Raw genomic sequence first — 25,423 nt, forward strand, 5'->3', positions numbered from 1 at the left:
TTAATTACAAACAGATATAAATATTCTGGATTCTGACATCTCAGATCTTCTTAAATTTTGGATCTGCATTTTGGCATGTAACAGAGGGAGAGTCATATTGCAATCGGTGCGTTAAGCAAAGGCAAGAGTTACAGTTGTATATTGGGACCATAATGACTTCACTAAAACAAGACCTAAACTTTTAATTAACCTGCCAAGACAAATTACAGCTCACAGCTCACAGGTAACGATCACAGACAGCTGAAACTCAACGCCAGGGACCCTTGGGGAAAGAGGGATTAATAGCAACTTCAGAATTGGTCTGTTTTTGTATTGGGGGGGGGACCCAATATTCATTAAACAATCACTGTAGCTGGAGGGGAGACAGGTCAGAGAGGCAGCAAGAGGAATGTGGAAAGCAAGAGGAAGACCAGACAGAACATGAGTGCCTTCCAGTTATCGAGTGCTTTGGGCGGCCAAGGCACTTAATAATCTTCATAATGTGGACTGCAAAGTGCTATTATTTTTCCATTTTCCAGAAAGTTAAAATGAGGCTCAGGGAGGCTCAGAAAGGCAGGACTGGAATGTGGTTTTCAAAGCTAGGTTGACATATTCTTAGGTTCAGGAATACCCGGGCCCTGTTTCAGGTCACCAAGTCACTGTTTCTGGAGACAGGCTCCAGAAACCTGGACATTCACTCAGCATCCTGAAGTGACAACTCTGTTCAGCAGGGCCTAAGAGTCACCCACAAGGCACTTCAATGTGTGGCAACACCAGTGTCACTGGCACAGTTGCTGAAACATAGTCTGCATTTGAATAAGACCCCTGGGTGGCCCATAAGTACTTTCCAAACTGAGCCTGAAGGGGCCACAAGATGTTAGAGGGGCAGGCATTTGGCTGCATGCATCTAGGACCTGAGTCTGAGATCCTGCTCTACTTCCAATGCAACTGCCTGACACCGTAGACCCTGGGAGGAGGTGGCAGGTTCTGGTTCAAAGACTTGAGTTCAAGCCACCCATGTAGGGGACCTAAGCGGAGTTCCAGGCTCTTGGCATCAGTCTGGCCAAGCCCTGGTTTTTACAAGCATTTGTGAAGTGAACTGACAGATGGAAGTTTTCTCTGTTTCTGTCCTCGTGTTGCTTTGCCTTACAAAAAGACACTACAGGGTTAAGGGAACGCAAAGTTGGGTTTCATTATTTAGTGAAAACAGAGGAACTGGCAGGAAGAGCAAGACCATCTCCCTAATTATGACAAAATAGGTTAGCAAGCTCTGACAAGCCATGAATTGGCAAAGGGATCTCACCACAGACCTACGCTTTATTTCTTTAAGATGCACATCCTAATTAAAAGTAGCTTTCTTTGGAGGTTATATTAATATCCTTCCCTATTTATGCTCAGTTAATAAAAAAATAGAAGCATTCTTACTGTGAAGGCTCTTGCTTCTGTGCAAGCGCCACACTCCTGGCAAGTTATACCTCAGAGAAATGAGACTGGGACCAACAGGTTGCAACTCAGGCACCAACAGCAACTTGGTGGGTATGTTCCTGCCATGTCCAGAAAGAGAAAGGATGCCCAGTAACCCTGCCAAATGACAGCTTCATGCCAGAACCAGACCTCCCCCCATGCCACGTGTACACCCTTAGCCTCTACATGGCCATCACCAGTAAACAGGAGCCAGGAATTGCAGAACCTTGTGAAACACAGTTGGAAATCGTAAGTGAGCAAGGTCAGAACCTCAGCTACAGGTAGCGATTCACAGCAGAGCACACTTTCCACACTAACTCCCAAGAACACCTGGGACAAAAAATCAGCACACCTTGGGGCTCAGGTGAGTGCTGGGGGGGGCAGGAAGGCTCCACTGCAGTTCCTGTCCTTCAGGCACCCTCTAATCTTGAAATGTAGCTACTGGTCCACACTGCACCCTCCATACAGCACAACAAAGGCGGTGAGCAATTGCACTGGGCTCCAATGCCAGCCCCTCCTATAATCCCTACTTGTACCCAAGCCTCTTCCATGTCCGGCAAGCCCAATGAAGATGACCTCCTGCCAGACAACAGGTGGTGCCCAGTGTTCTGGGCAAGACATGTGTTCTTGTCAGGGTCAGCCTCCAAAGTCCCCAAACCTCCCCCATCCAAAGGAACCTGGAGGGCGGAGCTCTTACCAATTGCCGTGGTGAGAAAAGAAACCACTTCAGACTCCTTCCCGTCGTTGTAAAAAGCCAGGTGCCAGATTCCCGAGTCCAGGTACTGGATGAAGCCTGTCTCATGGCTGGAGGGGGGTACAACGCCCCGAGACTGGCGCTGGGGTCCCTCCAGGCTCCGTGCTTCCTGGGTCAGCAGCCTTCTTCCATCCAGTAGTTCCACAAAGTCAAACTACAGCGCAAAGAGAGTGCAATTAACATCAGACCTGCTGCAGCACGGTTCCCTCTCTGGGCTTCTCCTGGAGCAGACCCAGGAAGCAGAAGCTGAGAGAGGCAGAACTGCTAGAAGGCTGCAAGCTAACTAGGGCTTCTCCCCAGGGACCATTTTTATTTTGTTTGGTTTCACACCAATGTTCTCTCCTGTGAGTGTGTCATAATTAGTGGATTGTATTTTTAGTTTCCACTTTGAATGTGTGTCGTGTGTGTGTGTGTGTGACTCTTCACCTGGTTGACGTTGCACCAGGACAATCGTGGTTTGTCACCATGGGGTTAGTGAGTAGAAACGCAGCCTTCTCACGACCATTTGAAGTACACACAAGCAGTGTTGGGCATCTGCATGGGCAGGGAAGTGAGGGGTCTAGCAATGGGCCTGGAGCACACTGGATGTGACCTGAATGTCAGTCCCGTGCAAAAGAAAATTTCACTCCTGTCTGCTCTCCTTTTTCCAACAGTTCTTTCTAAAAACTCCAGTTCCAAGGAGCAATTTTAGCGGGGACTAAACCGGATTAGCTCAGAAGGCTGTCAATAATTGCAGACCGTGTCAAATACAATTGCCAATTGATCTTGGCCTACTAGTGTGACTCGCCAGGGGAGCCAGCCATACACTGTTAACAACGGGTAGGTGGTTAAGTCCTATGGACTGAATAGCAAGCAAATTGAGTAGTTCTCTGTCTGTCTAGATTTTGAAAAACAAACAAAAGGCAGTTATCGATTCTATCTCAGGTGAAACTGGATATCCACACCCAGGACTGAGAGTACCACTTATACCAAGTCACAGGCCACAGGCTCCCTCTGTTACTTCCTAGCTTCATCTTGAGCAAGTGTGTCTCTTTTTGTCCTTGAACTGAAAACCACTGATGACTAAGGGACTGTGGAGACAATGTTTGAATTGGGGATGTCTGATAAAAGCCTCAGATTGACATTCTACTCCACTGCAGAACTGGGAGGCCCTGCATCATTCTCTCTCTCCAACAGCCATGACTGGTGACGCGTTAATCATCCTGGCCAAGTTTCTGCAGGTTTTCTGGTGTGCATGTGTCTAAGCAAATGTGTAATCCTGAAGGCGAGAAGAAATGCATGACTCAGGAAATCTCAGGCATTCTCAGCCAGGCCCCGCACTGGCCGCCTTGTAAATGTTATTTGTTATTCTTCACAACAACCCTGCCAAGTGGGGGCTGTTATCACTATTTTATAGCTTAGGAAACCTGCTCTGAGAGGATTGGTCATGGGCCCAAGGTTACACAGCTGATAACAACAGAATTCAAATTCTCTTCTGTGTGATTTCAAAGCACATGCATTTTCTTTCCCCTCTAGATCACATTTCTTGGATAATTTAACTTCAGAGACTGAGTAACAGCAAAAAGTCCATTGAGAGTTTCACAGAATTCCTTCCTTTAAAAAACTCTATGGATTAACTTCAGTCTTCTGAAAGGCAGGTCTGAGAGGTGCCAGAGGGTGAATGCAGGCTACGAGATATATGGAATTCCCAGCTCCCTTTAGGCTCAAGGAGGTGTGTTGGACTTCTTGACAAGCGGTGATAATTTGAGGTGGGAACCCTTGACTGACTGGTGGAGCCAGTCGGGGCCCTGACTGTCGGGGTTCTCGTTACCTGCGTGTGTGAAGGAGGGAGGCCTTTCCTGCCGTAAATGCCAACCAGGGCTGCCTTCCCCAGAGACACGTTGAATTTCAGGTGCACAGGATGGTCAATGAACACCTGAGATCTCCAGAAAGTGCCAGGAGGAATCTTCTGTGAGGCCCGTCTCCCAACGTCGATTTCTCCAGAGTCTATAAAACTGTCCTCTGAAAAGGAGCTACTGGGCTTTCCTACCAAGACACAGGGAAGGAAGGGGAGACAACAGCATCTGGGTTAGCCATGTGCAAATCTGGGCAGCAGAGCATCTTCATGTCCAGCTTCTGCTCAGCCTCACTCCTCCAAGATGCTCTGCTGCCCGCTCTCTGGATGCCCATTTTCCCTACTCAGCCCCCTGGAGAGGTGTGAGAAGGTCCAGGTCCAGAACTCACCACCATCCCCCTCCCCCACAACACTGATGTTCAACTGTTCTGCTGCAAATATGTGTTCTTCCAAAGCAGGATAAGTCCTCCCTGAGGGCCATATGTTTACTGCATATTTCCACAGCATGTGAAGATATATTTTGATCCTAAAAATAATCATTTGCAGTTATATGACAGTATCTGTAATTGTGTGCGTGTGTGTGTGTGGGTGGGTGGATGTGTAAAAGATTGCATGATGAAACCAAAAGGACAGAGAAAATAGATGGTGTTAGGAAATTTACAACTGAGAACCACTCCTTGGGTGGGGCAAAGCATTTAGAAAGTTAACCAGTCTGGGTATAAATGGGAAATAAAATTCTGCTCAGGAGTAGGGTGACAGCTTGGGAGAGAGGCAGGAAGAGGGGGTTCCAAATGGCAGGAATGTCTCTTGGGGAAAAAATGCTTCTTTGTACACAACTGTGGGTGAAGCTGGGAGAATTTCCCAAGTTCATTCACAGAGTCTATATCATCCTAGGATATTCGACCCAGGCTCCCAACCCTGAACCCAAATCCATCCGAAGGGTCAGAAGGGGGGTGGGTCTCTTGCCCACACCTGTCCCAGTCACAAGAGTGACAACTTTCTTGGGGGCATCACAGGTGTCAGGAGGGGTGCCTATTTCATTTTCCATATTAACTGCACATATTCGAACTTCTTGTCTCACAGCGGCCTTCTGAGTGGGGAGGGAACGGGATACTGCAGGGGCATTAGAAGACCACCCTTAAGACTGAAAAGGCCCAAATCACACCAACAGACTATCTTTGTGGGTTCTTAGAGAAGACCCCCTAGATGTCCCAGTTCTGTGGTTCTTTCTGTCATTAGAGATGTTCTAGGAATCCCCTTAGAGAACAAGAATTCATTTGTGAAGAAAATGCATTTGTGGGGCTTTTTACAAAAGCATTTGGAGAATAAGGAATTAAAATGTCTTTTTTTTTCCTTCCCTAGCTCTGTAAGACCCCTTACAAAGCACATTTGATGCTGAAATGGAGCTTGGCAGGGTATTGTAGTCATAAAATATTTTACTGTTTTAAATAATAAAATTCAATTTAAATGTTAAACTTCTCCATATGTTATCATTCCCTTATAAAATTCTAGGCAGAAACATCAGGTTTTTAGCTTCAAACCGTTTAAATGTTATTTTAATTAAAAATGTGCCAACAAAAAAAAAAGTTAAAATGCATGCCATCAATAAAAGTCCCAGTAGTGTTCCGTCATTAGCATGGGAAAGAGTTTGCATCTCATTGCTCCATGGGAGAAATGTGTCCCAGACTCTTACCTTGGAAACAGAGACATGCGAACCACCACTCTGTGAGTCACAAAGTTCAAAGACAGAAGTCAGATTCATGAGCCATTAAGAAGTGTTCAGTCTCCTTGTGTGATTTGTGGGTTCCCACTACCACAGCCCTGTGCTATTGCACCCCCTCAGTTTTCAGCTCCACGATGGAGGAGAACCAAGAGCAGTGGGAAATAAAAGCGGCATGCTCTCTGGAACTTTTGCTCCTAGACACTGCAAAGCTGGCAGCCTAGCACTGCTAATTCCAAGGACTCATTTCCTGTGTCAGCAGATGAAAGTCAGAGATGATGAGATTTGAGGATTGTCTGCATTCAGGTAATTTCTATGGCTAAAAATAATGGAAAACTTCTCTGGGTTTCAGCACATGGCTGGAGATGCTTGCTGCTCAGTTCGCTTTCTCCTCCGCTGAGCAGAGTTTTGGGATAGAGTGTCAGTCTCTGCTGGCTCTGTAGCCCAGCAGGTCAGAGGTCAGGTCCAGATGTCCCTGGGGATTCAGCAGCCTAGGAGCACAAGCAAGTTGGCTCCTATCCTAGACAGGGTGACAAAGGAGGCCTCTCCACCATTCTAGTATTTTCCCTAGGAGTGTAAAATCTTCTTTGGAGTATACACAATGAAATAAAAATTATGTCCAGAGCATAACCCCTACCAGGGCATGACTCTGTGAGGGTTTCTGTCCCCAGTGAGCTCCACTTGAACCAACTGTGGGAATGGGACCATGGCTTGTTGCCTGCAGACACTGTGGATGGGAAAGAGGCAGGAGACTGGCTGGGCTGAAGGCAGGCTCTCTTGCCCATTAGAAACCCTCACTGCCTTTCTCCTTCTACATATTTTAAGCATAAAGGGGCAAGAACCAGGATATCAATACCCCACCATAGAGCAAGACCTACCAGTGGTGAAGTAATGAGAGAGGAGTAGAGTGGAAGGAAAAAGTTCTGTTTATCAAATTTTCTCTATCTACAATCTGGAGAACAATCATAGTAACTTTTAGTAGCAGAAACAGTAGTAAAGATAGAGAGAGTAGCATGGCCAGTAGGAGCAGCTACCATTTAAAGAACTCCAAGTATGTTAGCAGGCATCTTCATTAATTCAGTTAATTCTCACAACAGGGATAAAATCTACATATTGGAGGCTTATCAGGCTTAACAAGCCATTTTGAGAGGAAGCCATTTGGGGGTCCTTCTTTGCTTATTAGAATATGGCTTCTCAGAGGCTTAAATGGATAAAAGATTCACTATAACTCCACAAAGACACTTTCAGTGGTGGCAGGGTGCACTGGCTTTCTCAGAAAGCAAGGACTCAGTTGAATTCATAGCCTCAGCAGGCTAAATATCAACCCTAGTTTAGGGTATATCCAAGATCCACTGAAGAAGCTCCTGGCATGAAGTTGGTCATTTTTGAGATTTATTTTTATGAGTTAGAAAACTGAAGTTAAAAGGCAACAGGCAGGGTCTTCAGATACTCACAGGGCAGAACACCATTCCCATCATGGGTGCCCCAGAGGCTCCCAAGAACTTAGCTCAGAAAGAGAGGCCCCCAGTGACATGATGGCATCTCAGAGGGAAGATACCACTGGTAACAGCCCTGTTCTTTGTAACACTAGACAGATTTAGGTTCCCTATAGCAATGCTGTGAAAATATGCAATCATGTCCATAAAAGAAATATCTGCACAAACTGCTGCAATGATTTGATGGCTCCATCATACAAGAAGATTTGGAAGAACTGAAATTCCATGTGCTCCCCAATCATAGCTGTTACTTGCCTGAACCAATACCTATCCACGTAGGCTCTAAATTCCTTGTCAACGAACACTCTCCCCCTCCCTCCATTTTTTTTCAGTTCTTTTCAATGCACTAACTTGCACAAAGAATCCTTTAGTTTCCTTAGCAACTGTTTGAAATTTACTTGGTTATCAAAATAAGCTGTTCCATTTTGGAGAGCCCAGCTGAGCCTGCGTGCAGTGATTTGCATGGTTCAAACCGATGGGCAATTTTGATTTCACTGCAGAAAAAAGAAAATGCTATCCCTAGCCCACCAATTCAACCATCAGAAATGATTGTTTATTCAGTGCTTTTCCCCCTTCCCCATTAATGCATAACATAAGTTCTGTGGCTTTACTTTGAAAAGCTGCTGCATTTGGTTTCTGCCCCATAACAACCCAAAATGGTTACATCCACTTAAAAAACATGGCATGCATTGCAGTTTAACGTTATGCTCAAAACATGATGGATATTTACAAGGCTGGGATTATCATAGATTTAAGTTGTAGAATTAAAAAAAAATACAGATCCTTCAAAACTGTTAAAAAAACATCCAACGATCTGTGAGGATTGATGTTAATGAGCTTGATTTCTAGGAGTTTAATAACTGATATGAAAAAGCTTGGGATTTGAGTGGCTGCGAAGAAGGGAGCTAACGACGGCTGAGTGCCTCTTCATCACTAGGCTTTGAAAGGATGGTATTCTCATTTTTGTTCCACTGAAGAGGAAATTACAGCCAAAGGGGATTGAATAACTGATATGAATTTATAGAGGCCAATAAAAGGAGGGCTCAGGAATTACATTCTGAACTATCTGCCACAAGCCCATGGAGCCTCTTTCTATACCCCACACTATCATTGTGGAGTAGGATCGTCAACATTCTGGGATTTCTCTCTGACCCCTTCAGACCGGCCAAGCAATAAGCACCCAGGATTAAAGAATTTTCCTTTTAAGAAACGTTTAAAGAACTAGATTTTTAACACTACAATTTGAAACATAAACTTAGTAGGCATTTGTTTGAGCAGAGTAAAAAAAAAATTAATCATGTGGTCTCACCTAAACTATGCAAGAAGGTTTGTCCTGTTTTTTCCAGACTGATGTATTTTTTTGTCACAGTAATTGCTTGTGATGCTGACCACTTTCCTGTACTGCACTGCATTTAAGAGTTTTGTAAACAGGATTTCCATTTGCATCAGTAATGACAGATAATCCCTTTAAGCAAAAATACTCCAATTAAAATAAACCAATAAGCTGGTGCAATTTTATTTTGTCTCTTATCTGCACCTTCTGCTCCTTGGGAAAAGCTAAACAAAGCCTAAACAACCCACAAACTAATTTCATTAGAGTGGGAGATTTTAAAGAGATATAACTCCTGTTGAAAGAACGTTTGATAAGGATCACGGAGGTGGGGTGGGGGGAGGAAACACATTCAGCTAAATGAAACCCTGTACTGATTTCTTGAAGGCCAACCATATTTTTGATCTGCATTTGGACATGGTGGTCTAAAGATGGCTTTTGTTTTATGGTATTTAACCTATGGCAATTGACAGTATAATCTTACGTGGGCATTACTAGGCCACAGGCAGGACCATGACAAGGCAAACTTCCCCATGTGTTAGGCATATGACTCTGTTACCAATTTCACCCCAAGAACTTGCTAATTAGAATATACCTTAGAAATAATCCAGCTCAATATTGTCCCTTTGTAGAGTAATGAAACTCACCCTGAATTTCTGTTCAAGAGATTTGCTTAAGGTCACAACAAAGCTCAGGGGCCATAGCTGGACTTGAATTCAGGGCTCCTGGTCCCTTGCCTGAGCTTTTCCCTGGTCCTATCCATGTTCCATCCCTCCTTAATCTCCTTATCCTATAGGGGGAAAAGAAAGTATAATTGCTGAATATTTTGTCTTAAAATATTTGCAAATGAGAGGACTAGATTTGTTTCTTAAAACAATGGGTTGGGGTTTTGGTTTGGCTTTCTGGAAATGTCTAAAGTTCTCATATCCCCTTAAACTTAGTTGAGACGTCCAATGGTCATGAATAGATACTACAGCAAGCTTATGGCACCTTACAAAAGAAAAAAAAAAAAAGATGGCTGAGAGGAAAATTCTCAGAAGGACAGTGAAGCTCAGCAGCAACCCCAAATTTAACAGAGATGAGAGAAGAATGTGGAAGCAACAAAGGTTGGAGGCAGACTGTAGAAACCCCAGACAGATAAAGTAAGTCACAGCAGACGCAGAAAATGTGGCTGCCACAATGCCTAGAATGACAACCAGGCTGGCTTGTTAGCTCAGACATCTCTGCTGGTGCCAGTTTTTATAAGTGTACCACTTTAAGTAGATAGTAGAAAGAATACTTATCTATGAAATGTTCAAAAATCTCCTAAGAAATACATAACATGGGTCTTCGGATATCCCACCTGGGAACCATGAACTCCAAATGCAGCCAGTGCCACTCCTGTCACTGACAGGAACATCTGAGCATCACTACACTGTAGGGTTTCACATGCACATCTCTTTCCTTGGGTGGGTCAGCTAGGGAAGCCAGGGGGACAGCAACAGCCCTGGCATCACAGATGTAGGTTCATGTCCGACTCCACCATGGACTTGCTGGGGTGACTTCGTCCAAGTCAATGAATGTGATCCTTTCTCTTTACATTTAAAATGGGCAGCAATAATTAAACTTGGTTCACAGGGTCTTTGTGAGGATTATATGTGAAATAAAATCCTCTTGACAAACAGTTCTGGGATGAACATGTGCAGACTCTAACGACTACTGTCATAGCAGATGAGGAAACTGATGCTTAGAGAAACTAAGTGTCTTGCTCAAGGCAACGTGGTTGGTAAATACTAGACCTGGTCTTCCCATTAAACCACAAGGATCCCAGAACATTTCCATCAGGGCACACCACCCCACTCCCACACCCATTTTTTCAATTCTTGAAGGCTTCCCAAAAGGGCTCTTCTCAACCCCACCCAAAGATGGCCACCCCAGCAGTGTGAAAGCCAAATGTTTCCCTTGAGGCATGGGATGATACACTGCGGAGCACCATGAGCCCTGCCAGAGCCCCACAAGGGCTCACAGTGACACAGAACTGCAATGAAGACAGGTGAATTGGCAGCTGGTGAGAAGTATGTGACGGGATGGAGGAAGCGCCAGAGCATGGAGCTGTGAGCCAGGCACAGGATGCCCACGATGGAGGCCTCCTTGCTTCAAAGGCAGACACAGAGGACTCACAACACGCACAACGCAGCAACCGTACCTTCTGTGGCTCCTTTGCCTTTCCTGTCAGGGGTCTCTAAGCCAGTGCCCCCTGAGGGATATAGGGAGACGTCCGTTGGCACAGGCCAACTGCTGGCTGTATCCTCCGTGATCTCATACATCTGCCCCTCCATCGGCTGCAGGTGCCAGTTTAGGCCAAACAGGTGCATGGCTGTGGTGAGCAATGAGAAAAGTCATCTTTTTCTGCTGGAGGGGGAAATGGAACTCCCAAGGAACGGGGAAAGAGTGGGTAGGGTAGGGAGACACAGACATTCAGTTCAGTTCCACAAACTGCCCCCAAAGAGAGCTCCTGTTGTGCCAGGCCCTGCATAGCAAGGGGGGAAGAGAGGTGACTGAATCTTGGACCTTGCCCTCCAGGAGCTCACAGACAGGTGAAACTGGGAGAGGAGTGGGATAGGGGAGCTTAGAGGAGGCCTTGACCACTTAAAAAATAAATGGCAGTTTAGACAAGGGACATGAGTATTTGTGTCACAGCTAATTTCCTTATTGCAAAAATAACTTCTACAAATAATAAGCAAGGTCCAATAACATGAGAGGAAGGTCAGCAAGGATCTGAGCGGTGTGCAGAGTAAGAAATACAAACGGCTTCTTCATCACATGAAAAGAGTCTTGACATTATGCGTGGGGAAAGAAATGCAAGTCAGATTTGGAAGTACTACTTGTCACATACAATTTGGCACAGATACAAAGGGGTGAGAATTTGCTCTATCGGCAGAGACAGGAAGCAAGTTTTGTTGGTGACAGCATAAGCTGGTATTTGATAAAAAGCTATTTAGGCTATACCCAGGAATTGAAGTTCCCAATTCTAGAAATTTCCTTCAGATATCCTCACACATGTATTAAATGATGCATGCACAAGGTTACTCACTGAAGCTCAGCTGCTAACAGCTGAACACTAGGCACTGGTTCACTGAAAAAGAGGCTAGACAGATAAGTCGCAGGACAAGGCTGTAGAGAACCACAGGAAAGAATGAACAGGCACTTTCTAGATTTTTCTGGAGCAAAAACTATACATGCAAAAGAGGGTGTCTCATTCACATCCTTGGTTTGAATAGCATTAGTCCCAGAGACACACAAGTTACCCCAAACAGCAGCTATGTTCTGTTATGGAAAGAGACGCAACAAATCAGAGGTAAGAGGAACTTGCTTGCCATATTTTTTGCGCATTTTCATTTTTGTGCCATTGCATGTATTTCTGTTCTGTTTTTCTAAGGTAGTCACTGTGAAATAGCCTTGTATAACAGTCTAGAAGACTCCAAAGATGGGACCTTCCATCCCTTAAGATACATAATACTGGAGAAAACATGGAAGCCAGCGGGTCTGCCAAAAGTTTTCTGCTGCTAGAGCAAATGTTTGTTTCCATGCCATGGACCTGCCAGGGGTCTAGACTCACCTCCTCAGGGTTACTGACATCAATTTCCCACATCCTGAGTCAAGCACTGACAATTACAAATGACCAGTTACTAAATGCTTACTGTGCACTGAAGGTATCAAAAATGAACATATTCTCTAAATTTCACAAGCAACCCTAAATAATGAACATCCATAGTCCTATTTTCAAACACAGTGCCACACAAAAGACTACAATACGCAAAGCTTGATGGCTAGCAAGAGGCAGAGAGTTAGAGTCCAGGATTGCTCAAACTCTGAAAACCCACACCTTTCAGCTTTTGTCTCCACAGGCCCCACACCGCCTTCTCAGTCACACAGCCTCTCTCCAGCTGTACCTGGCTGGTCTATGGGAGACACTCCCTTCGACTCACCAAAAACCTCCAAGGTTCTTAAGCCTACTTGTTGGCAGTGATATAGAGTCCCGTGACAGAGGAAGTTTCTGGAAGGTGTTCCTGCTGGCAGCTTTGAAGGCCCACGTTACTTCAATCTGCAGGGGTGACTGCCCTGTGGAGTACATGCTCTGACTTCAAGTCCTACAGCAGGCCGTGTGGAAAACAGTTTGGGAGGTTGAACTTGGGTCACATTCACCAGAAGTGACCCTCTGCTTTCTCCTTTCTCCTTGGTGACTGTCATGCCAGGGAAGCTGTACTTAAGCAGAGGTAAGAAAACTGATCTTGAACCCAAACTGTCCCCTCCTGGCTGCCGCATTCTTGCCTGAGAAATGGGAATAAAAAGATTTCCCAAGATGCAGTAAGTTGTGCATCTTCACATGTGACTTCCATACTTGACGGAAGCTACACATTTACTCCTGTTATGGAGAGTAATGATGACAGAGGGAGGTGATGATTACCAAGCACCTTTATAGGCACCAGGTACTAAGGGCGGTGCTTTACTCTGCTCTCTGCTGTCTCTTTGAAGCTGTCAATCATAATCAGAGCACTTGCTTGCCTGGAAGCAATGAATACTCTGTGATTTGCAAATCTGAATTAGCTCATATTCCTGCTTACCTTCTCATTGTTTCAGTGTATGTATTGGCATCTGCACAGGTAATGGAGAAATGGTTTGAACTGCAGACAACTCAGGCACAGGCAGTTTAAATGAGCTTCTTCCCCATTAGAATCAATTATCTCATCTAAATGTGCAAAAGCGCTGTCTTGTTAAAAGGTCATGAGAATTAACGAATTCCAGAATGAATAAAACTCTCACTGCTTTCTGAAGAGACATTTTTTATTGTCAAAGCTTCCTCTTATTTTTTTAACAAGATATAAGTCAGTCCTTGCATTAAAAAAAATACACTGGTGTGGGGGAGGAGGAGAGGCCACGAGCTAAAACACTGCAGGTCTGGGTGCTGGAGCAGGACAGCCTACAGCTGGGTGAGGGAGGTGACAGGGTGGATGTTGGCAGCCCCTCTTCTCTGGTCTAGGCCCCTGTAATCATAGGGGCCACACAGCCTTGAGGCCAGCCAGAGGCCCTGGGGAAGAAGTACACCTGAAAAGCACCTAACAGAGTTCTGTATCTAACCCCTACTTATGGGGATGTTCTTAGGAAATGATTTAAGAGACTGGGGAGAGGGAAGGTGAACCCAGGCTCACCAAGACTGGGAGGAGCTGTAGCTAGCTGGAAGGTGAGACTTCCGAGCAGGAGCAAGACGAGGCAAAGATGCAGAGATATGAATGTTGTCTCAAAGTCTAAAGAACAGAGACCTTTTCTCTGTGATTCAGGATATTGCAATACTAATGAGGCAAGTGAGCCTCACTTTCATTACGGCATTGTTTGCTGCTGTTGATTTTTTCAGTGCTGGGTGGTGAGGAGGGGAAGGGAGATAGGAGGGGAAGGGAGATGGAATGGGAGCTTTGTTCTCTTCTTTCTGATGGACACAGTATGTGCTGGGCCAGGCCAGAGATGAGCCTGGAAAATGGGAACTCTGCACAACACTCTGCTTTATCTTACAGTCATCAAAATATTAGTGGTGACACACACCATGGGAATCATCCGCACATGCAATGCCTACAGATGCTTTCTTATGCTATTCAGTTTCATCCTCACATAAAGGTAGTTTGAGAAAACATTACTGGAGAGGGACCATAAGGGAACTGCAGTAGAACTGGAGCCAAAGTGATTACCATCCAGGGAACTAAGTTACCTAAGACCCCAGAGCATTTCAGGCCAGCTGCATGCTCAGAAGCCTGTATTCCCAAACCAAACTTCTGAGTTTCCACGTTTCCTTGAAACAAGATGAAATCTGCGTAACCATAAAGCCACAAGCAGTACAATGGCTGAAAATAAATGTCTGGCAGTGCCCGTTGATAAACTTTCCTAGGGCTCACTGTAATCCCCACTTAAAACCTGTGTATGAAGGTCAGCCTTGTGGCACAGCAGCTTAAATGACTACCTGAGATCCTAAGAACCCATATGAATGCTGGTTCAAGTCCCAGTTTCCATACTTCTGACACATTCCCTGAAAAATAACAAGAAGATGTCTCAAATACTTTAGGTCCCTGTCACCTACATGGGAGATCTGGATGGGGTCCCAGTCTTCTGCTTTTGGCCTGGCCCATCTACTGCTGTTGCTGCCACTTGGGAAGTGATCCAAGAGACCTTTCCTCCAAGGGAGTAGAAGATCTGTCTCTCTTCCTGTGACTCTGCCTTTTAAATAAATGAAATAAATATTTTTTAAAATCTATATATGGCACTAAATGCATGTTAGCCCAATTGGAAGTATGGATTAAAAAAAAAACTAAGAAATAGTTTTAAAAGCTTGGTAAGAATAGACCAGATTATTAAAGCAATATATGTATCACAGTTACTGTAAAAAAAAGTTAGGAAATATTTTTGAAAGCCTGTGAAGGAAGGATCAGATTACTGAAGCTGTAAATATTAGTTACTGTATTCCCTATTTCCTAAGGAATTAATGATGATCATCCTCTACCCACATATATCCCAGAATTATCTAAATGGCATCTTTTGGCATGGATTCTTAACTATTGTACAGAAAGCTCTCAAATAAACTGAATGTGGTCTGTGTAAGAAAGGAGATTGTCTGTGATTCAGTGAAGAGCTGAAAAGATGCTAAGAATTCAGAGAGAGGCCGTGAAAAGGTGGTGGCGTCATAGGCTCACCCACATGGAAATGTTAATGATTTCTGAAAGCCAAGAGCAGGGCACAGAGAGATTCTGATTCCCTTGGCTCTGGCCAATCTGATGCCAGGCTGACATTTTCCCATCACCTTCTTTCTGCACAGCAAAATGAGAGAGATGACTCGGCAAGTGGTAGCCCCATCTTAACATTTTCAGACCTGAAGGCTCTCCCCAGCATCCGGCCAAGAGGAGACAACGGGCAACATCATCACACGGGGGCAGCCAAGGTAAGGGCAGGGGAGTCACCTCTGTCACCATGCACAGAGCCACTTGCTTGCATCTGCATCTCAGCACTTCCAGAGAGGGACTAGGGCTGGTGATAAGCACAAGGACTGAGGACGTAAGGGACACGTTTGTTCTTAAAGGACAGTGAGAATTAGATCATCCACCTGGCCACCCATTTTGTTTGTTTTATATTAGTACTTTAGCTTTTGGCTTTTGGGGTTTGCTCTAAATAAGGTCATTTCTATCAAAACGAAGTCACCAGAATTCTTTGACTTGTGGTCTTCTAGTGGGAAAAACAGAAAAACAACAGCAACCGTCTCACATTCCTGGCTTTGATAGAAAGTTGTGGCATTTTATAGCTCTCAACCAAGAAACTACAGATACAGAAATGTACACAGAAGTGCAATAGGAAAACAACCAGAAGCAGCCGAGATGTCTAAAAATAGGAGACTGACTTAGCTAAATTAAGCTATAGGTGCAGGATGCAATACAAGGCAATCATTATAAAAAAATAACTACAACAACCTGCACTGAGAGAAAATGCTTAACATATAATGGTGAGGGGGCAAAAGAGAAAGCAGGATACAGAACTTCACATTTTTCTCTGCAAAATCAGGTATGTATATGAAAAATCATTTTGTCAAGAAATACGTAAAATCAACATCAGGCTTTGAATTTACTGTGGCAGGACTATGGATACATTTTCTTCTCTGGTTTCCAAGTGCACTGATGTATTGTTTTTGTGTGGAACAAACCCTAACCCTAACCTTGAGAATGGGCCACTGCTGAGACACTAGGCAAGGGGCAGCACAGCCCATCTCCTTTAGTCCTGACATCAACCCTGGGAAGTTAGTTTTGCAAATGAAGGAATTGGAGTTTCACGACTCAATGAGTCACACAATGCCTGAAATTAAAACAATGCCTGGAATTAAAACGGAATAACAAACAAACAAAAAAAACAGCTCTCTCACACTGAAAGTTTATCCTATGCATCACACAGTGCTGGAACAGTCATATTCAGTATAACATTTCAACTCGCAAGCCTTTAAGACAGGTATCAGTACAAACCCTATTTTTATAGATTAGGCATCTCCAAGCAGAGCTACAAAACAGACAATTTAATCTATTTTATTGTTAATCTGATTTTGCATCTGGATCATCTGTAATGGCACCATACCTTGTAACAACAAGAAGATCAAAACCAGGTCCTTGTGACTCCAAGATCCCAACCACTTTTCACACTGGCACTAAGGAAGCACCAGACAGTCTTCCATTTAAGCCCCAATCAGAAAAAAATGCAGCTTCTGTCAGCAGAGCACACATCTGAAGAAGTGACTCCACATAGAGCAGGTGCTTCAACTCTGCCAAGACCCATGGTCTGTCCTTTGTACTCAAGGTCACACTCAAGTTTCAGGAAGCTAGGATTCAAACTGCTCTGCAGGGAGGGGAGAGCAGCCAGGATCATACTTCAGGTAGTGCAGCAACACAACAAGGCCCAGTCTGGGACAGCCCTATTGTTTCCTGAGACCTGGTATGGCATGCTGTGGCAGTTAGCAACCTCCCTTTGGGCAGCTAGCATCCCAGTGTCCATGCTAATTACAAGCTATCTACATCAGCATCTCTGCAAGAAAGCACTCCTCCTTACCCCACACCCAGAACCAGCTTCTTGTGCATTCTGCACCATTCCTTCCTCTACCTGTGCTGAAGCTCCAACGAGGCCAAAGAAAATTGTGCACTCACTTGTCCTTGGGCGATCATGCAGGGAGAACATGCCTTGACACTGCTCGCTTTTAGCCGCTGCTAGAAGGCATACCTCAGCCCCACAGAGCAACCCTTCCACTTCCTGACTGCCTTTGGCATGTCAACCACGTAGCTGATTATTTTTCCAAGATCAAAGTCAATTAGGAGGTGGTCCCCACTGTACCTCCAATGGAGTTTTAATTTGTGTACATATTATTAGGACTGGTCTTTCCCTCCAGAGTATTCATCTCCATGAGGGAACCGGGGCAGACAGTGTAGTGTGGTGCCCGCCACCTGGATTTGGAACTTGGGGTACTATTTCCTTATAATGAGAGCACTTTCAAATCTCATAGGATGCCTGGTGTTCTTTTGTTACTTCCTATGGCTTCCCAGCCTCTGTCCTCTTGTGTGTATGCTAGCTCTTTGGGACCGGATCATGTTTTTTTGGCTCTCTGCCCTTGTCTGCACAGAGTGAGGCCCTCAACACCCATGAGCTCCCCCCTTTCATTCTTGGAGCCCTGGTTTGATGCAATCCTTGGAATAGGAAGTTCAAGGTAGTGTGGCATTGTAGACACAATGATCACGATCAAGAAGTTGATGCTGAAGATGATGATGCTAACAACAGCCACTGTCATTACCTGTCCGTGCTACTGTATTAAGCACTGTGCTGAATGCTCCAATCATCACAAAGCCCCAGCATTATTACTGCCACCTTATTTGCAAGCATTACCAATGTGCTCATTTCGAGACTGAGGGAAGTGAGGCGCAAAGGGGTTGAGTAACTTGCTCAAGGTTGCCATTCCTTAAAAGGTTGAGACTGAATCCAGATCTGAGTAAAAGCCACACACCCAACCTGTTCCTAGTTGCTCTCTTCCACAGATTTTTTTATTAGATGTACAACCATAAGAATGGCAGAAGTGGGGAAGAAAAGAGTCAGTGGCTCTTTCTTAGGATCAAATGTTGTTGGCAATATTTCCCCAACAATAGAAACTTGAAGCAATAGCTCTGCAGAAGAGAAATGATTTAACACGAGCATTTTAAGTGCTTGCTGAACATAGTATTACATTGTATTTGGTGGTCTACCTGACTTCTCTTCACTGTTTGGTTCAGAGTTCTCTGTCTCTTGAACACTTGCTTGATCAGCCTCCACGCTTTTGCAGGTAGGAAACCTTCTGCCCAGAATGGCTAAACTCTTTTCTACTCACCAAAAAAAAAAAAAAAAAATCCCCTAATCTTTCAAGGCCTACCTCAAATACTATCTCTTCTGTGAGGCTTTCCATATTACTGCTAAATATGGTGACTGCCAAAGTCACCTCTGCTCTTTGCCCCGGGCTCCTATTATCTCTGCACCTGCTGTCCTGGTGGGGTACATACCTTCACATTTCATCCCTTGCTAAATTCTCCACTAGACTTGCAACTTGATGCATATGACCTGTAGAGAGTCCCAGGTTCCCTGCTCTAGCCCTTACCAACTGTGCCTCAACTGATAAGCTACTTCAACCATTTTAACACTTGCCTTTTTCATGGAAATGCAAATAATAGAGAACTGGTTCATCCCCCAGTGAACTAGTAGATGGAAGAGTGCACTCTCTTTCACACACACACATTGCCTTGCATGTGCCGGGATCCCATATGAGTATTGGTTTGAATCCGGGCTGCTCCATTTCCCTCCCAGCTCCCTGCCTGTGGTCTGGAAGAGCAGTAGAGGATGGCGCAAAGCCTTGGGACCCTGCACCAATGTGAAGGACCCAGAAGAAGCACCTTGCTCCTGGCTTCAGATTAGGTCGGCTCCAGCTGTTGCAGCCACTAGGGGAGTAAACTAGCAGATGGAAGATCTTTCCCTCTCTCAACCTCTCCTTCTCTCTGTAAATCTGTCTTTCCAGTAAAAATAAATAACTCTTAAAAAAACCTGTCTTACAGGTTCTTGTAAGGATTAAGCTTATTTAAGATTTTAATATAAAGTATAGTGAAATAGGAGGCCTTATTGTTTTATTGTCCAACAGTCAATGAATGGAAGAGCACCTAAATATTCTAATTAACAGTTGGTAGTTCACACCTAGACTGATGCAAGATCTTGCATGCAAAGCAACTAACAGCTTCAGAGCTTCAATGGTACAGGTATGCAGATTACTGCTCAACTGACTGTCTTACAGACAAGTTAGGAGATGGAAGCTACATGAGGGAACAGTCTCCAGCTTTCAGGAAAGGGAAGATACTATTCATTCTGAATGTTTCTCTAAAGCTCTCCTGCCCTTTTTGTACCGCATCTCCCCTCAAAGACCCTTTCTAGCAGCTGGTTGGGCAGATTCCTGTGTGTGCTCCCTTTCTCAGAGTCACCCCTGCACTGAGACACCCTGGACACATGTCTTGCAGAACGCTTACCCACAAGCAGAAAAACCTCAGACTGATGACATAGATGCCACAGTGTTCAGCTGATGCTACTGGCATCTCTTCTCCTTCCCCACTGGAGGCTGTGAACAAACTAACTGCTGGCTGGGGGGCAGGAGAAGTCAAGCTGACTGCCACATGCCAGCAGGAGGGGATTACTCCAAAGTGAAATGCCTTGCTGATGACGATGCCTGCATTCCAGCAAAGGAAGCCAGGAGAATAGCAGGAGTAGATGCTACAAGATCCTGGAGCCCCCTTAGCTGTGTGTCTCTGGATCTCATGACATCCTTGGGTCTCTAATCTGGGAGCACTTTCGGTGCTAGTCCACCCCTGTTGAATGCACTGGTATGTGGCCAGCTGGCACAAGAGAAAATAATTGTGCATGAAAAATGACCTTTCTCTTTTGCGTAGAACTGCTCCCTGAATCTGCTCTGGCAGTCCAGAGGGGAGAACTGCAGGATCCTTCTGGCCCAAGCTATGGTTAGAAGTCACGCTCTGGGAGTATATCCAGGCCTGTCCCTTGCTCGTGACATGGCTCTGGACAGACAACTTAGCTTTCTTGGGCCTCAGCTACTCAGCTCTTCAGAAGGATGTAATAATCATCTGGTGCCCCAGCACAGGATCAGTGCTTGACAAACACTTCCTTGGTAGTAAGATCTTTGAGATGATAACCACAATGCCACCCCAGTGCCTGGCTGCCACTTGGTAAGTTCTCAACTGGTATGAGTTGCTGTTGCCGTGGCAGCCACACAGGGCTAGGAGCAGCGGCAGCAGGGAGTGCCAAGCAGGATCACAGATCCCCCTTCAAGGGCTTAGATCCTTGAGATGTCAAAGGAAGGCTCTCAGAAATAGCATTGTCTACATACGATTTGGGATCAGCACATCCATCTGGTTTTTAGGCTCAGCTCTGAGCAGGAACAGGCCCCCGTTTCTGTGTGTGGGACTCGAGACTATAATCCTATATGACACCAAGACTGCGACAGAAGACCAGGTTCCCTGGCTCTGTTGTCCCTCTCAGCCCTGGACAGGCTCCAAGAAAGCTCCCTGTCATTTTAAACTTGAGCTTGAAAAGGCTTCCTCCACATTGTCCCTAACTACCTAAAGTCCCCACTCTGAATGGCCTTTGGCAGTGGAGCCTGGGAAAATTTAACACCTGCAGGGGACCCAGCTGCCTGGCAGGTGAGTCCTACCTTTTGTCCTCACTCCAACCAGCCAATCACAGACTTCTTTGATGTCTCTCACTTAATGCTCAGAACACCAGCACAGCACTTTGAGAGTGACATTTTACCAATGAAGAAACCATGGCACAGGCATAATTAAAAACTCATTGGAGCAGGGGTTGGAATGCGCTTCTCACTTGGCCCAAAGTCTGTGTTCTTGCTGCTAGCTCATGGCTGTAGAAGGATGGAGTCATTTAGTTATGGTTTTGCTGTTCTGCTGATAGGAGGGAGCACTGGGTATAGAGACAAAACACTCTTTCTGACAGCTGCCTCTCCTCCTCTTCCTTCTCCCCTCCCTCTCTCTGCTGTCTCCTGTGCCAGGACCAGTGCTACTTACTGCTCCTCTCTGGCCCTGGCCTACTGGCAGCCCTGAGGGTGGCCTCCAGCACCAACAGCTCCACCGCAGTGCTGGGAATCTATAAAGGGGCAGGGCCATCATCAGGAAGACCTGTCTCCTCTGCACTCAAGTGCAATTAAATGATGTTCTTTTACAGCCACTGGTCTGGGAGAAACCTAAGATTTGGAGGAAAATCTGTAAAACTGCTGCCTTTATTACATTCCTTGGGTGAAGAGGAGCACTAGAGGTATAGTTGGGTTACCGCCTAGCCCACTGAAACAGGTGTTGCCTCCAAAGGGGTTTGGAAAGAATCCCCAAGGAGATAGCATCTCTATTGGCCAGTGCATGAGGAAGGTAGATTTCTTCCCCATGGTGACTCTAACAAGCATGAAGCACCTGCTTATCACCTGGTCCCCATCATTCAGGACACTGAGGCTGAGTAAGGGGAAGGGTCTTGCTTAAGGAGGGTGCAAGGCCAGGTCTGGGTCCCTTGTGACCACTTTCTGGTTTTCCCTCTCCTTAGCTGCCAGAAATCAACCCACAACTCTGTGGTTGTTGTGATGCCAGGAGCCTTGATCTCTTCACAGCATGAAGCCTCTGCCCTTTGCTTTCTTTTACCCACTCATGCCTTGTAATATATTAGCTCCAGGAACTAGTATCCCTTTCTTTTTTCTGTCCTCAACAAACTTTTGCTGAACACCTGCTATGCCAGGCTGCAAAGCCACAGTTACAGTGCTGATTGTGTCAGGAATGGTTCCTTTCCCTTGCCATGGGTACAGATACTGAACAATCAATCTTATGGTCATCCAAGTGCAACAGTGAACACCCGCAGCACTAGTAAGGCTCAACACCAGGTTCCTGGCTGAGCAGGAGACAGTCAGGGGGGCTTCTGAACTACTGACACTGGAGCAATGCTCTTAAAAAAATTGGTGGAAGAAGGCATGACGTGACAGGGTTTTCTTCCAGGGTTTCATAGCCACTTGTGAGCCTCCTCATCTCCCATCAAGGAAGCTGGCTGAGCTCAGATCCAACACAAGGGCAGTCAGACGCAGTGTGGCAGCACAGTGGGGATCTTGGGCCCCTGAGTAGGGGCCCTATGATTCAGAAGAGGTCCTGGTAGTGAGTAATGAGAGCATTTGAGGGTTCTAACCTTTTGATCCCTGCTCTAGGGGATGCTCCTTGCCCAAAATAACCTAGAGAGGAAAACAGCAGAGGTACGAAGATGTTCCTGGGACATCTATTTATACTAGCAAACAACTGGAAGCGACATGGATACACTGATGTACAGATACAACAGAGCTTTTCAACTTGACAAGAATGGGAACTGCGTCAGCAGGTGAGAAAACAACCCATGGGAAAGGCAGGCGGGCCCACACCTGTGCACTGGCATGGGCTGCAGTGAGGCTTTGCTGCTGTCCTTTAGGGCTAAGCTCAAGATGCACAGAAAACCCTGGGATGTCTCCATGGCTTGCCCTGCTATCTTAAACTCTGAATTGGATCTTGACATTTTCCTCAACAACACTCAGCTGTCTTAACAGTGTGGAGGTTATTTTAGGTAACACCCTGATTTTTAACCCAGTAGAGAAATCACTGCTTTACTATTATTCTTCAGAGGAGAGCTTTAACTATAGAGACAGAATAGAGAACTGCATGAAAGGAGATGGTAAGACATTTACGGGCAATGAAAACGTTCTGTTTTTTGTTTAACATGATTTTAAAGTCAAAGTTACAGAAAGAGAAAGCAAGAGGGAGGGAGAGAAGGACAGGAAGAGGGAAAGGGAGGGGGGAAGAGAGAAAGGGAGAGAGAAAGAGAGAGGGGGAGAGAAGAAAGGGAGGGAGGAAAGAGGGAGAGGAAGGGAGTGGGAGGGAGAGGAAGAGGGAGAATGAAGGACAGGGAAAAGAGTGAGAGAGAAAGAAAGAGAAAGAGAGAACATGAATTTTTCATCTGATGGTTAACTCTCCAGTTGGCCACTGAGGGTAAAGCTAGACAAGGCTGAAGGCAGGAGCCAGGAGCTTCTTCTAGGTTTCCCACATGGGTATCAGGGGCCCAAGTACTTAGGTCATCTTTTGCTGCTTTCTCAGGCATATTATCAAAGATCCATTTTGGAACTGGGGCAGCCAGGACATGCACCAGCACCAGCAGCCAAATGGTATGCTGGTATGGCAGGTGGTGGCTCTACCCACTATATGCCCCAATACTGGTCCCAGTATTTTGTATTTTGATTACAGTGGCAGTCACAAACTTCTATCCATCTGACTATAGAATAGCATACCTAGGTTATACTAATTTTTGTAGGTAAATTATTATATCTGAGTGAATCTGATTTTAAAAGCAAGATCTGGGGAAGTTGTGGTGGACATCTTTCCCAGCAGCTAAAATGCCCTCAGGGACATGTGAATCCCATAACAGACTGACTGGGTTCAATCCTGGCACAGCTTATTACTGTAGCATCCTGACAATGTGTGCCATGAGAGGTAGTAGATATTGGCTTAAGTACTTGAGTCCCCACTACCCCCGTGGGAGACAGCTTGAGTTTGGGGCTGCTAGATTTAGACTGGTCGAGTTTCAGCTATTGCAAGTATTTGCAGAGTGAATCAGAGAATGAAGACCCCAGTCTATCTCTGCCTCACTGTTGTCTCTGTCTCTGTCTTTGTCTCTCTCTCTCTCTGCCTTTGTCTTAAGAAAAAATAATAGATAAATATAAAGGAAGGTCCAGGTCAAGGCCTGGCGCCTGAGGGCAGAGGCGGTGTGAGGCCCCATCCTAGCAGGAGACCCCTGGGGATACAGGTGATGCTCTGTACAGCATCAAGGAAAGGAACTGTGAAGAGTGGGGAGGCTGATGTCACCCGCCTGCCCTCCGGATCTCTCTAGCCTTCTGCATCCTGCTCTGGGGCCTGTGAGGCTCACTCACACAGCCTACTGCTGCTGGTTGCTGGTTGGGTCCCACCCATGGAAGGAGTTTGGAGAGGGTGAGAGAAGAGAGTGAGGCTGAGATATCTCTTTCCTGACGCAATCACTATCATGGGTCTCCTGAGCACAACAGCTTCTGCCAAGCAGCCCTTTCTAGCAGCTACCTTCTACAGCCTCTGGTCAGCACCACCTGTTCACTTGCTCTATCGGGTCTGTAGTACAGTAAGAGCCTCCTGATGTTGTTAGCCCAGGGAAATGCTGATCCTTGAAAGACTGTCCTAGTTTTTAAAATTAGCCTCTTTAGTCAACTCTCCTCCAATTAAAAACAAATGCACTTGGCAAGCAAGCCAACCCAACAATGCAATGATTGAACACTTCTACTACCAGGAAGATCATTGCCAAACTGGAAAGACTGTCTTCATGCCGAGCTGAAATGCGCTGAGTGGTCTAATAATTTCATTCTGTCTTCTGCTCCTTGGTTTTTTATATTATCTCACTGACGAGGAAGCTACAGTTAGAGGAGGGGAAGCCTTTGGTCAGGTGGCAGGGCTGGTCCTGGCAGAAGGATGCTATACTCAAAACTGTGCATGGACGCAATCCTCTGCTCCTTTTTGTACATTGTCTTCCCGAGACTGCCTACTCCACAGGGACAGCTCTCTGGTTAAAATAAAAGACAATCCTCTCATTTTTCATCCTGGGGCCTGGCTGTGTCCCCTGCATCATTTTAAAGCAAGTCTTATCTTTTCCCAAAGGCAGCACTTTAGACAACTACCAACAGCAATGCTGGCCTTAAGTCCTCCTTTTGGAGAGATGGATAATATTTGTTTGGGGTGTGTTACACAGACATCTATCTACCTATGAATCTATCCATCTTTCCTTCCATCCATCTGTTCATCCATCTCTCTATCCATCTGCGTATTAGCAATTCCCATAAAGCAACATGACAGAGTCAATCTTGGGGAAAAAAGGTGCTAATATAAGTCCCATATCTTTATCACTTCTTCCTTCTCCTAAAAGACCAAGTTCAATCATCTCCACTTCGCATTGTTTGAGCTATAAAGCAAAGTCTATGGCTTCCATCCAAAAGGCCTCATGTGAGGTTGGAAAGAAAGGACAGAAAATGATACTTATTTCTCACTGATAACACCCATCTCCAAGTGCGATGAGTCATTGCTTCAGAAGCAAAAGTCATCTGTGATTCTGATATTAAATGAACTGACTCAGAGTGGAGGGACAGGCAAGAAGGGGTTGTGTATAGTCACCCTGCCTCTATTTCTAACATTTTACTCAT

The 25,423-nt window shown here is 45.4% G+C and overlaps 1 protein-coding gene across 4 annotated transcripts in view; it reads right to left on the reverse strand.

Moving 5' to 3' along the window:
• TENM4 (teneurin transmembrane protein 4) overlaps positions 1-25,423 on the reverse strand; it is a 356,529-nt gene that overhangs the window by 172,993 nt on the left and 158,113 nt on the right. For all 4 annotated transcript variants that reach the window (XM_040963945.1, XM_040963947.1, XM_040963948.1 and 1 more), the window contains 3 exons: positions 10,763-10,933; positions 4,008-4,222; positions 2,141-2,351 (listed from right to left, as the gene is read on the reverse strand). In XM_040963945.1, coding sequence (XP_040819879.1) covers positions 2,141-2,351; positions 4,008-4,222; positions 10,763-10,933 — 597 coding nt within the window. The remainder of the gene's footprint in view (positions 1-2,140; positions 2,352-4,007; positions 4,223-10,762; positions 10,934-25,423) is intronic.

This window comes from Ochotona curzoniae, unplaced genomic scaffold (assembly GCF_017591425.1).
Source record: "Ochotona curzoniae isolate NIBS_2020 unplaced genomic scaffold, NIBS_Ocur_1.0 scaffold_3223, whole genome shotgun sequence".
In the NCBI taxonomy this organism is placed as follows: domain Eukaryota; kingdom Metazoa; phylum Chordata; class Mammalia; order Lagomorpha; family Ochotonidae; genus Ochotona; species Ochotona curzoniae.